The sequence below is a fragment of the Empidonax traillii genome, unplaced genomic scaffold (assembly GCF_003031625.1).
Source record: "Empidonax traillii isolate 1590-97213 ecotype Southwest subspecies unplaced genomic scaffold, ASM303162v1 scaffold532:size433792, whole genome shotgun sequence".
Lineage (NCBI taxonomy): Eukaryota > Metazoa > Chordata > Aves > Passeriformes > Tyrannidae > Empidonax > Empidonax traillii.
Genome location: NW_020955725.1, coordinates 298,945 through 312,220, shown reverse-complemented (window position 1 = coordinate 312,220; position 13,276 = coordinate 298,945). Strand labels below are relative to the sequence as shown.

Sequence of the window (13,276 nt, the reverse complement as noted above, 5' to 3'; positions counted from 1 at the left end):
GGGGGAGACAGGGAACGGAAGAATATCGGGAACGGGGCGGGAGACAGGGAACGGAGGGATATCGGGAACGGGGGATACCGGGAACGTGGGGACAGGGATCGGGGGGGTACCGGGAACGGGGGGACAGGTATCGGGGGGCTGCCAGGAACGCGGGGGAGACAGGGAACGGGGATACCGGGAACCGTGGCTGGGGGCAGGGCGGGACGGGAGGCGGCGGCTGTGGGAACGCTCGACCCGGAGCCCGCCCTTGGCCGTGACGCCCGCGGTGCCCCCAGCGAGGTCCTGGCGGCCGAGGCCGCGTCCTGCCTGAACCGGGCCATGGCGGCGCTGCGGGACATCTGGGAGGAGATCGGCATTCCCGAGGAGCAGCGCCTGGAGCGCACCGACGTCGTCAAGCAGCACATCAAGGTGAGGGGCGTCCTTCACTCAGCCCCAGCAGTGGGTCTGCAGCGGTGGTCCTGCTGCTCTGCCGGCTCTCCATCCTCACACCCTGCCTTGAACCACACCTGTGCTACAGAGTCTGCTGGACATGATGGTGGCAGAGGAGCAGAACCTGAAGGAGCGTCTCCTGAAGAGCATTGCCATGTGCCGGAAGGAGCTGGACACCCTGTGCAATGAGCTCCAGCTGGGCCCCTTTGAGGTGAGGTGTTGCTTTTCACTGCTGGGATCTTGCTGCTGCCCTGCCTAGGTTTATCAAGAGGCCAGAGCTCACAAGGCAATTGCCTGTTCAAAACTCAGTGCTTGGTAGAGCCGAGGGCTTTGTGGCTCCTTACAGGCCAGGTGTTGAGAAGGGGTGGTGAGGTGTTCTCCGTCACCTCGTTTTGTGTATTGCTGTTCTGTTTGCAACTTCCTGGGGAACATCTTGCCCAGACCTAGGCCTTGTACCCCTGGACTTCATTTAAACTCCCAAAACATGAACCGCGTGTGGGAGAGGTGTGGAGCAGAGCTGATTTCTGATCTCTTGCAGACAGAGGAGGAAAGTACCATCCTGCAGATGGAGAAGAATCTGCGCATGCGTGTGGAGGAGCTGCAGAGGCAGAAGCAGGACCGGAAGCAGGAGCTGAAGGCCTTGCAGGAACAGGACCGGGACCTGTGTGACATCTTGTGCACAGCCCTGTTCAACATTGACAGCACTGCCGTGCCCAGCCTGGAGGACCTGGACTGCTACCGGCGCCACGTGGCCTCCCTCAACACCCTGAAGGTGAGCGGGGAGACTGAGGAGGTTGCCGAAGGACCCACGAGGGGCCCACTGATTCCTGACGCTGCCCCTCACCTCCAGGAGCAAAGGTGGGAAGAGTTTGTCAGCAACAAGCGCCAGATCATCCTGCTCATGGAGGAGCTGGACCACACCCCAGACACCAGCTTCGAGCGGGACGTGGTGTGCGAGAACGAGGAGGAGTTCTGCCTGTCCAAGGACAACATCGTGGCCCTCCAGAACCTGCTGCAGCAGGTACGCCACACACCGAGGCAGCATTTGGGGCTGCTGTGGGTCCTGACAGCAGCTGCCATCACAATGCAAGAGTGACTGCTGGGTCTTGGGCAAGGCTGTGTGTCAGAACATCCTTTTGGGGGTTTGAGGAGATCCTGGGTGCTGAGTGCGTGGCTTTGCGGGTGTAGCAGAGCCAAGGGCTGCACTGACCCTCTGCTCCCCGTCCCTGCAGCTGGAAGCCCGGCGGGCTCTGAACGAGGCCGTGTGCGCGGAGCTGCGCTCCAGGATTGTTGCACTCTGGGAGAGGCTACAGATCCCACAGGAGGAGAGAGAGACCTCGGCCGTGCACGTGGATGGGTCCAGAGCCAAAACCAGGAGAGCTGTAAGGACCCTGCTATGCCCAAGGCAGGAGGGCTGGGGGCAGCAGCTCCTGGGGCTCTCATGTTCCTGTTTGCTCAGTCAGTGGTGAAGGGAGTGGGCCAAATCCTGCCCTCATAGCAGGAGAAGGTGGGGGTTGTTTCTGGCAGCTGCCTCATCCTAGAAAGTGGCTTGTGCAGAAGATGAATCCTGTTCTGCCTTTTCTTTTTCTCCCTGACCTGTTCTCTGATCCTGGGAGCAGTTGCAGTTGGAAGTGGATCACCTGGAGGAGCTGAAGCTGCAGAACATGAAATCTGTGATCCAGGCGATCCGGGCAGAACTGGTTGACTACTGGGACAAATGTTTCTACAGCCAGGAGCAGAGGGAAGGCTTCAGCCCCTTCTATGATGGTGGGTGCTGGCGGGCCAGGCAGCTGGGGGGAGGGGCCCAGGGGTCCCAACTGCCCCCTGACCAGGCTCTTGTGCCCTTCCAGACGATTACACAGAGACCCTGCTCGAGCTGCATGATCACGAGGTGGGCAAGATAAAGAGCTACTATGAAGAACACAAAGATCTGTTTGACACGGTTCAGAAATGGGAGGAGAACTGGAAGCTCTTCCTGGAGCTGGAGGTATTATCTGGGCAGGAGCATGCTGGGTCATGGGGCAGCACACACCTCTGCTCCCCAGGGGCTGAGTGCTCTGGGAAGGAGCAGGGAGGCACAGGGGAGGCATGGGGGGCCAGTGTGGGGTTGAGGGGCTGTCTTGAGCACTGGGGTGTTTGTGCAAGGCTGGCTCCCCGGGGGTGGGGGGAGCTGGGTGGTGTGTTTAAGTATCTTCTGACCCCTCTTCTGTACCAGAGAAAAGCAACTGACCCCAGCCGCTTCACCAACCGTGGGGGGAACCTGCTTAAGGAAGAGAAGCAGAGAGCAAAGCTGCAGAAGACGCTGTCCAGGGTAGGTCTAACCTTGGGGAAGGAGCTGTGGTCCCACTGACCAAGAAGAAAGACTCCCTGAGCATGGGGACACCCACGTTTGGTCAGTCCCTACACTGACCTCACGTCCTGATCAGCTGCAGGAGGAGCTGGAGAGAAAGGTCCAAGCCTGGGAGCAGGAGTTCAAGGGGCCTTTCCTGGTTAAGGGGCAGCAGTTCATGGAATACGTGTCAGAGCAGTGGCAGCTGTACCGACTGGAGAAGGAGAAGGAGAAGCAAGAGCGGGTGAGTGTGGAGCTGACCATGCTGGCTCCTGCCTGGGAATGCCAGCCTGGGAATGTCTGGTGGGCCCCAGTGCCCCACAGCTGCTGCCCTGGGTTCTGCCTGCTCCATCCCAGCCTGGAAGCAGCAGGTAGTGGGACAGATGCCCACTGGTATTGTGTCTGTGTGTGCTGAGCTCCTTTCTTGGCCCTAGCTGTGCCAGAGGTGCCACTTGGCTCTGGATATCTATAAATCTTAGATGAAACGCCTGCTGTGTGGCCTTGCCGGGCTACTGGCAGGGCACTGCCCACTGGCAGTGGCACAGAGGTGCACCAGCTCCACGGTGTTCAGGCGTGTAAGTGCACATGTCTCCCACAGCACCTGAAGAAGAGCCGGCAGATAGAAACGGAGATGCTGTATGGCAGCACCCCACGGACCCCCATCAAACGGCGTGTCCTCAGCCCCCACACACCTGCCAAAGTAAGGAAGGTAAAATGTCCCTGTGGAGCAGTGCAGCTGGGCCAGGGCCCTGCCCGGAGCTGAGCTCCCCCTGAGCTGGAGCCTGGCCTTGGCCCTGCAGGAGGGGTCAGGGTGCTGTGGCTCTGCAGGGAGGTGTCCCCATGTAACGTGTGCTCTGCTTTCTCCTCAGTTCCACGGCACCTCCATCGCCAGCACCACCCCCAACAGCACTGTTCGCTCAGCCTTTGGGGGAACCATCTCCCACTCGCCCACGTCTCGGCTGCCGCCCTCTGGGAAGAAGGTGGGGTGCCTTGGGGGTGCCCAGGGCTGGGATGGGCGAGCTGGGGTGGTGTAGCTCTGCCTGCTGTCACCCTGTGCTTCACTGCTTCCCCTGCCAAGTTCCTGGGCGGCTGAAGCTCCTGATTGTCTGCAGCCTGCTCCATGAGGCTGCTGCCATCCTGGTGGGGTGTTTCTGGGACCTGAGGGGGGAGGAGGGTGGCAAGAAATCTTTCTCTGGCCAGATTTCTAGTGTACCCCTGTTCCTTGGTGCTGAGCGTGCAGCTCAGGGGACCTTCCAAACATGGTTGTACTGCTAGACAGGGCCTGAGCACCCTAGTCTAACGGGTGGCATCCCTGCCACTGGCATTGGGGTGGAACAAGATGGGCTTTTTAAGGTCCCTTCCCACCCAAATCATTTCCAGGATTCTGTAACTCTATGCTATATGTTTCTGAGACCAGAATTCAGCCCCAGACCCCGGAGGGCACCCAGAGCCTGACACTGCTCTGGCCCCACAGAGGGACAGGCACTGAAGCTGTCACAGCTCTCCTGCCTCTGTTCTGTTCCTGCATCCTGTAACTGTTGCCTCCTCCTGCAGTTTGGCCGTGCCCGGACCCCCAGCCGCACGGCAGCGAAGCCCACCCGACCCAGGCTGAGGCAGTGGAACAAGGAGAACGTGTCCCAGCTGGAAGGAACCACCCTGAGCGGTGGGTGCACCCCCACAGCCCCTGCCCAGCGTAACCACAGCGTTAGTTCTGTTGCCAGCACCTATTCTGAGTTTGTGGTAATTCACCTCTTCTAACCCCACCCCCTCCCCAGGTGGCACAGGACAGACGCTCCCCCTGCCCCGAGCACCCCCAGGGCCACATCCCCCCGATGTCCCTGCGCAGCCCCCCATGTCCCCACACAGGGTGGCTGTTCCTGCCCGTGCCTGTGGCTCCACATGGAGAACTTTAACTGCGGTTTGGTGGTGGAGGCCTCACGCTGCTCGTGACACACAGGCCCTGAGCAGCCTCTGGGGACAGACACCAGCACAGGGGACAGTCTGGGCTTGACACCCCTGTGTGGGGACAGAGCCCAAGGCCCAGCTCTGCTTGTTGAGCCCGTAAGGGGATCCTGCTTCAGTTCCACCTTTTCCACTAGTCTCTGGGAGTGGTGAGGTGAGCAGAGCCTGCGGAGGGGCTGCCCCAGCTCTCTGCCAGGGGATGGGGCTTTCCTCTCTAGGGCTGGGGGGCCCTTGGCAGCCTCTGTCCTTTTGTCAGGATGGGCTGAGCCTGAGTTTTACCTCTGTGTGACAGTGGACTGCCCCAATCTCTTCCCTGTGGCAGCTGAGCTGGTGTTGGGGCACGCTGTGTGCCCTGGGACTAGGCTGAAGGGTTCTGTGCTCCAGGCTGTGTTCCCAGGCTGGCACCCAGCCTTGGGCAGGGCTGGGGCTGGTCTGTGATGGAAGCACATTCCTGACACGAGTTCCCTTCCTCCAGCAGCTGAACACAACTGTTCCTGTTCCCTTCTCCTACTGATGCTGCAGATTTTAGGAGGTCTCTAAAACATGGACAAAGAGGTTTAAAAAGGAGACATTATTTATTCGGAGCAGGGTGCAAGGTGGAGGTTCCTACAAATCAAGCACCCAACTATCAAAACTTTTTACTATATATGCATTTTAGCAAAGGCATTAATGTTCATTGGCTACAGGTTATATATTTCTATTATTAGTTAGTATTCTATCTCCCCTTAGCAGCTTGGGCTGCCCTCCCCAACCCCCTCCCTGTGTCCCTACTGACCTTTGAAGCAGCAACCCTGACCTTGCTGCCCCTCCCTTCATCTCCCTTTCTTGTTCCCACAGCGCGAACTTTCAAAGGCTTCCAGCTCTGAAAGCACCTCCCGCGTCCTCAACTCGACCACCACCAATGCTTCGTGCTGAGACCCCCACACCCAGCAGGAGCCAACTCTCCAGTGGCTCCGCAACGTCACCCACTCCAGAATAACCCATCTCCAGATCCCCCTTTGAGAAATTTGCTTTTATTTAAAAAATTTTTCCAGATGTTGTGAATAAAGTCCCTGTACAGTCCCCAACTCCAAGTCTGTTGGGGTGGTGCCTGTGGTGAGCAGGAGGAGAAGAAATGGGGGGAAGGAATGGGATTGGGTGAGGGGAAAATTCGACACCCCAAAATCTCGTGCGGCTCCAGGAGTGTGAGCCAAGCAGGAGCCACCCTCAGGGCCTGCAGCCTCAATCCATGTCCCAGATGGTCTTGGGGCTGGTCCTACAGAGCAAAGCTCACCCTCATCCTCCTCATGGCAGGGGCCATGGTGGGGCAGGGGGGGCTCTGGGGCCCTCACAGCTCCAACACACGGACATAGGTGGTCCAGGGCCCACACACCACCTCCTCTGCCCGCAGCCCCTCAGCCACCAGGTGCTCAACCCGGCGTGCCTGGTCAGAGCTGGTGATGTCCCCGTGTCCCAGCTGTCCGTATTTACCTGCAGACACACAGTTGCGACACAATGTGGCCCTGGGGCCTCACAGGGTGATGACTCCTGGACATTTTTGGGGAGAGGGAACACGAGAGCCCCCTGGCACAAATGGGACCCTCACAGTGATAAAAGAGCCAAGGGTGAAGGAACAGGAACCAGAAACTGCTCCTGTGGGGGTTGTAAGGTCCCAAAGACGAGGTGTCACTTACCCCAGCCCCAGGTGTAGAGCTCTCCACCTCCTGCAAGCAGAACAGGACCATCAGCCAGTGCCTGATGAGCCCCTGCAACCCTAAGCCCCTCTCTCCCCCCCTGAGGGGTGCTGCCCCCTGCCCCCCACCAGGCACTCACGTGTGACAACAGCTGTGTGTCGGGACCCGCAGCTCACCCCACTGACCTCCAGGTCCTGTGGCAGATCCAGCAGCGCTGGGAATGCCTGGATGGAGATGAATGAGGTGTCTTTGGCAGCCGACTGCTCGCCGTGGGGCACCAGCTTGGCATTCCCTGTAGAAGAGCTGACTCTCAGGTCCCAGGAGTGACTGGGCACCACTGGCATTTCCTGCAGCCTTGAACTGCACTGGCCCTGCACTCAGCTGTGCAGAGACCCCTTGCCCCCAGCCCAGCCAGCAGCACCCACCTGTGCCCACATTATCCTGAGCCTGCTCTTCTACCAGTGCTTTGGAGGGCAGAGCCAGCTGCCCTGACTCGTTCCAGCCCCACATGTACAGGTCTCCTGCCTCTGCAGGGTGAAGGGGAAATGCATCAGGCAGAGCTCAGCCCTTAGCAGCAGTGCTGGGTGCACCCCACTCCCCACCCCTGGGCCAGGTCCCACCAGGCCACCAGTGTCCTGACCTCCCACGCCAGGCCCAGCTCCTCACCACTGACGCTGGCCGAATGCCACCCGCCAGCTGCCACTGCCCACATGGGCACCCCGGCCAGCGCCTCCACCAGCCGTGGCTGCGGCTCCGACTCCAGCATCCCGTGGCCGAGCTGCCCGTGCCTGCAGGGACACACACAGGGACAGACAGACAGATACCCCCATATGCCACTGCCTCCAGCCCTCGTGCCTCCTGCCCACACTCCCCAAGCCCTTCCTGCTTCCACTGACACAGACCCAGCCTCCCAGGACCACCCAATGCCAGGGGGGTGCAGCAGAGGCACAGAGCTCAGGTCAGGGCAAGGAAGGAGGGTGCCCCCATACCCTGCAGCTTGGCGAGCTGCAGCAGGCACGGCACGTGTGAGACAAGAGTCTGTGTCATCGCACAATCAGTGTGCACTGTGCAGCAATGACAAGTTCAGACTGATCGGTATTTTTATGAGTCAGCGCAGTGAGCAGGGGTTCAATTGCAGAGCTCATCGGGCCATGCTGAGCCACCAACCAGCAGTGCCAATCAGTTTGGCCCCAAGCCTCGAAGCAAAGGAGGGATCCCACCAGGGACAAGTTTGGGCTCATCCTGGGGAGGCACCAGCTGCCAGCACAAGCGTTTCCCATGGTGGCACAGATGAGGGCAGGATCCAGAGACACACCTTAAGGTGTGTGAATCCTCCTTGCGTGAGCAAACTGTCTCCCTGCGTGCTGCCAACCGTGGGGTGGGGACACAGGCACTGCCAGCCATGGAATGACACAGCTCCCAGCACCATCCATGCTGGCAGAGCTTGAGATGCTGAAGGGAAGAGCCAACTCCAGGAACAGGGAAAAGCCAAGTGCCAGTGGTAGGGCGATGCCCAGGACCAGATCCCAGTTACAGCCAGGGGTCACTGGGGAGCAGTGGGACAGACCACCAGAGGCTTTAGTTGTCAGAAGCAGAAGCAGGGGCAGAAGCAGGGAGGAGCTGGCAGGGGCTGTGAGAGGAGCAGCTTGGCCTGTGTGGTCTGGGGAGCATCAATATGACAGCCCTGGCGGTCAACACTTGAGAAGCATTTTCATCTTCCATAGGAGGAATCAACAACAACTGAAGGAATTTGAAGGGGGGGGGTGTTTCCACAGCACTGCTGAATCCCCCGTTACACCCCTCTGTTTGCAAATCTCACTGCCTTGTCAGATCAGAGGTGTGAGAATCCTGAAAGCACTAAAACTCGGAGGAGGAGATGGACAACCTCGAGAGAAGTCAGAACTTTATTATTAGAAAACCTCTTGGGAATAACAAAACAGTTAAACCAAATTTTAAAACCTAATATCTATACCTGGGAGAAAATGCAATCCAACGTTTCTCCCAGTGAGAACCATGACTCAGCCTTAAATTGGCAACACGTAACTAATTATTATACTTCATTAATCTGGGGACTTAAAGTGACTAGCCCCCATGAACAAAATATCATAAAAACATTTAAAAAAAAAAATCAACACCCAGGGCATGGTTAAAAAAACTGAAGAAAAATTTACAACAATATTTAAGCATTAATCCTAACACCTCAATTAATCAAATATTACTAAAAATCCACTTTGTAAATCATGCCTAAAATAATCTTAGAAAAGAACTAAAGAAATCGAGTGAATGGCAAAACAGAGGGCTCAAAAACTTACTGAAAGAAACCCAAAAACTATACATGAACATGCCTCAGCAAATTGGTCCAAAAGTCCAAACTATAAAATGTTCTTATTGTAAGAAAAAGTCATCTAAAAGGAAATTGTCCAAAAAGACAGAGAGACCTAAACCCATTTAAATAAGCTGAAAAAGATAAAAAGCGTCAAGAACTTTATTATTTAATTCCTGGGACTAAAACATCATAACAAACTCTTGATAAAACTAAATTAAGACCCCAGGACGAAAAATATAACAAATCCTAGTAAATATTAAAACTAATCAAACATATATAATCAAAATTCCCCAAAGCCAGAGAAAAAAAAAATCAGTTAAAGTAAATGAAACAAAAAAGGAAAACTTTACCAAGCTTCTCATAAAACAAGTTTAAATCTAAGAACAAAAATCGTAACAAAATTGAGACCACAGTGTCAAAAACTGAAAAAAGAAAAGGGAGGGGGGCAAGAGAGCTGAAGAAACAGTGTCTGCTGTGATGAAAGGAAAAGTCTGCAGCTTTAGTTTTGATGGCTTGGGAAGAGGGAAAGATAAGAACAGTGTTGGAGTCGATAGAGAGAGAAGGAAAGAATTGCAGGAAGGAAAGAACTGAGAAGAGAAAGTCAGAAAGAAAGGAGGAATAGTGCTTCCCCTCTCCAGAAGAGCTAGGGAAAGAGGATGGGACTTCAAACTGATTAATTAATTAATACTTTTATTAAAAATCTGAGTTGAAATTAGAAACTCTGATATAGTAAGTCTGTGGTTGCATTTACCAGTGTAACATAAGAAAGTGTGGTATAATTTTACTGTCAAAAACTTCATCTTTTAAAGAAAATGCAATAGGACCATTGTTAATATCATAAGCTATTATAATCATAGTTCGTATAAATGTATGAAATAATAAGATAACATTGTTTTCACTACGTGTCTGTGCCTTTAAACATTCACACAAACATAAAATAATCCCAATTATTTGTCATCTGAAGATATGTACACAAAAGTAATTTTAATGTATATTCTGTACTGAAAACCACACTTTTAACAAAGACTTCAGTGTTAGTATCACCTTTACTTCTTCTCCCTTCCACCTAAAGAGGGGACTTTGTATACATCATGTGTGTGGACTGAATACCCATTAATTACATCAAACCTAATCTACCCTAATTTCACTAAGAAAATGTTTCTTCTTCTCACTAACCCTATGAAGTAACTTCCAGGCTATTTACTACCAATCTGTTTATATTACCCTGTATAAGATGTAAACATATCTTAAAGAACTGACTAAAATACCCTTAATAGAAAAAAAAATTAGAATTTATATGATGAATACATATATTTTTATTTTTATTTCTTTTCCATAAACTTATTTGGCATATTTCTTTACAAATTCCTAGCATGGAGGGAACTCTGTTGGAGAACTACGATACAGCTGCCCTGAGTCAAGTTTCATTTCTATGGATTGCGGGGAAAAGAGAGAAAGAAATATTTTCTTTTTCCTTCCTAAACACAGCCTTAAAGTAAAAAGTAATTTTAGCGTTTATTTTATACTGAAACCCATTTTGTTAAAACGAAAAGAGACGATGTGATAACCCAAGTAAACAGAATTGTATTTATGAGCTAAAGTCTGCTGCTGGCTCTCGGCAGATCACTGTGGTGACTGAGACTAATTATATTAATTCCTGTGTACTCTCCTATTCCCAGCCTGGGGGTATTCCTGCTCTCTGTGTCCTGATCCAACTCAGTGTAAAAGTGGAGGGGGCTGTGGCAGAATTGAAAAGAAAGCAAAGGGAGACCTGGGCCCAAACAACACCCTTAAATTTCAAAATGCATAGGATAAACCCTGGGGATTGGGAAGGAAACATCTTTAACCCCTTGCTGAGAGAGTCCATTCCAGGAACTGCACACAGCAGAGACTACGATCCGTACTGCAGAGTGAGGATGGACACACCTCCCGAATGAAAGAACCTCTCCCAAGTGACCACTGGACTACGGAAAGAACTACAGACGGTCTGAAATTAATCTTGAGAAGGAAAAGACTGGTGAATAAATAACAATTCTTTCCAAATTTCTAGGAAAGCACTCCCCCCCTGCTGTAGAAGTGATTCCAAATACCTCCTCCATATACTTTACAAATAACCCATTATATACCTTGGCATCCAAACAGAATTCCCCTCGAATCAGGGACAATCTTTAAAATAATAGGAACCCATATTCATCTCCCCACTGTTATAAAATAAAAACCGATATTCCTGTACTTCATAAAATACCTAGAGGCATACCCTGTTTAAAACATCCCCATTTAAATCCTAAAGAATGAATAGTTTGTCAATGTACTGAATATAATTTAAAAATTATATTAACTATTAATCCCAAGGACATGAAAAATGTCTAAAAAAAACTGGAAAAAAACCACAATAAAACACTGTACTATAAAGTTTGCGTGGAAAAAGGCAAACCAAACCCTTAAATCAATACACCGATAAAATTATTGGTGGAAGCACTTTATAAAATGCCACCTAAGGAAAGAATTTTTATTCTACCCTTTAAAGTAAAAAGAACAAACAATAATGATTGAAGTACTTTATCTATAATACTTTGAGAGTGCGTTCTTTTCCTTCAAAACATCTTAAACTTGGAGGCCATATAACCCCTGAAGAATACGACTGCTGTCGAGAAGATTACAAAATACCTCGCTGCTCCACGCCACGGAGTAGGCAAGGGAGGCAGAGGCGTACTAAGGTGGGTGCGTAAGTATATGACAAGCCTCTCAATAAAACTGAACTAAAAACTAACATTCTGTAAAAAAAAAAAAAAAGAGAGACAAAACCAAACCAGAAAATTAAGCCTTAGTTATGTTTCCTCAAGGTCTCCACCAATAATTTAAAAGTGGGCCTCTCTATATTGTTGTGTACTCAGTATACCAATAACAAAAACAAACACAAAAATAACTAATAATCATCAGCCCTTTAAATAAGAATCTATGTTTAACTATTCACCTTTGTTAACTACTCTGTTCTCAACTATTACAAAACCTCTTATTTTATTAATTTTAAGACTAACATTTAGACCATGTATTTTTAATAAAATTATTACCATTATAAAAAAAAAAAAAGAAAAAAAAGGGAGGATTGTAATAGAAGGGTTAACTTTGTTCATAAAATCTTATGTGTATAAAGGAATAAAAAACTTTTGTTGTAATTAAACAAAAGTTTCACAGACATCCTGGTAAACAAACAAGTGTCAGTATAGGTAGAATTTACAACTGATAAGAACTACAGCTTTCATCTTTGATGAATCCCAGAAGATAGGTAACAACGAGCCATACACTCACAACCACAAAGCAGATTTACATTCAAAACCCGGGACTTGAAAATGTATAAAAAGGGACATTTGCTACATTTTGGTGTGTGTCTCCGGCGGGGCACTTGCCCCCCAGACCACCCAGTGCTGTCTTTGCTTTATTATCGCTTGCTTAATAAATTTATCAATGTTTAACTGGAATTGAGTCGTCTAAATTCTTATACCAATTTATAACAATCAGTACTACATTTGTCTTCCATAAGTGGCAAAGAAAGAGGAACACAGCATCCCTTCCACCCCGCACACAGGAACAGCTGGTTCTGTGGTCAGGTCTTATCGAGCACCAGCAGAACTCGGGGATCCAGAGCACGGGGGACCTGGGGCCTGGCCCTCTGGTGCCTCCTTGGAAAACCTGACTAGGGCAGCACATCCACAAGCAACCCCCAAATGAACAAACACCTTTGGGGGAATAAACTGAGCAATGCCGCTGGCTGTTAAATGTACCCAAGTTCGGCTGCTGGCAGGTGACGTGGGGCACCAGGGCTGGAGGCTTTTCCCAAGGGGTTCACTGCTCTCCCACAGGCTATAGCAGAAGGATCTGGCACTGAACTGTCAGACTGATGGAACCAACCTCCAGCTCAGAAACACAGAGCTGGTGTTGGTGTGGCGAGTTAACAGAGGAGCAGTAACAGAGCAGGGACCCCAGGAGTCACACAGGATGCAATGAACAGGGTGGCTATTAGTGAACTCACTGCTTACCATTTAATTAGATTATTATATATTTAATATTAGGTTATTATATATTTAATTATAATATATTATATATAATATTTATATAATTAAATATATAATTAAATATATAATTAAATATCATATTATTGTATATTTAATTAGATTATTATATATTAATGCTTGTAATTAATTAGATTATTTTACTGTGTTGACTCATCAGTCAACACTACAGAGATGCAAACTGGTGTGTCTAAGGCCTGCAGGCTAACGGGGGGCTCAGTCCCTGAGGTGACCCCCATCCAGACATCCTCTCACCTGCACCTCACAAAGCCCCTCCTATATCCTCTACACTCATTCTGCACCCCCATTATTCTCTCTGCATACCCTCGGCGCAGCGTTTATCCTGTTGTTCCTGAATCCCCACCCGTGACCCACCAGCTTCCCTCCCGAGCCCGCTGCCGCCCCTCTCCCGCACCCCTGTGACCGCACAGCCCCCGCTCACCTGCCGCCGCCCCAGGTGAAGACCTCGCCGGCGGCTCCCAGCGCC

At 51.0% G+C, this 13,276-nt stretch overlaps 2 protein-coding genes across 6 annotated transcripts in view; one reads left to right on the top strand and one right to left on the bottom strand.

Moving 5' to 3' along the window:
* Window positions 1-279: 279 nt before the first annotated feature.
* On the top strand, window positions 280-5,783 carry PRC1 (protein regulator of cytokinesis 1). 4 transcript variants are annotated; one of them, XM_027897139.1, is made up of 13 exons: window positions 280-408; window positions 518-640; window positions 968-1,201; window positions 1,280-1,450; window positions 1,662-1,811; window positions 2,049-2,196; window positions 2,280-2,416; window positions 2,645-2,740; window positions 2,856-3,002; window positions 3,357-3,458; window positions 3,628-3,738; window positions 4,313-4,498; window positions 5,558-5,783. In XM_027897139.1, the coding sequence occupies exons 1-13, from the start codon at window positions 319-321 to the stop codon at window positions 5,633-5,635; spliced, it is 1,773 nt and encodes a 590-aa protein (XP_027752940.1). In that variant the 5' UTR covers window positions 280-318; the 3' UTR covers window positions 5,636-5,783. The 4 variants fall into 4 exon arrangements, with proteins under 4 accessions (XP_027752940.1, XP_027752942.1, XP_027752941.1 ...); XM_027897141.1 differs by having other exon boundaries at window positions 3,357-3,467; window positions 4,313-4,421; XM_027897140.1 differs by having other exon boundaries at window positions 3,357-3,467; window positions 4,313-4,462.
* RCCD1 (RCC1 domain containing 1) overlaps window positions 5,718-13,276 on the bottom strand; it is an 8,794-nt gene continuing 1,235 nt past the window's right edge. Inside the window, exons 3-7 of one of the 2 annotated variants that reach the window (XM_027897142.1) lie at window positions 7,060-7,181; window positions 6,819-6,920; window positions 6,533-6,685; window positions 6,394-6,423; window positions 5,718-6,190 (exon numbers count right to left, since the gene is read on the bottom strand). In XM_027897142.1, the coding sequence (XP_027752943.1) occupies window positions 6,048-6,190; window positions 6,394-6,423; window positions 6,533-6,685; window positions 6,819-6,920; window positions 7,060-7,181 (550 nt within the window). In that variant the 3' untranslated portion in view covers window positions 5,718-6,047. The remainder of the gene's footprint in view (window positions 6,191-6,393; window positions 6,424-6,532; window positions 6,686-6,818; window positions 6,921-7,059; window positions 7,182-13,276) is intronic. The other variant, XM_027897144.1, reaches the window with a different exon arrangement.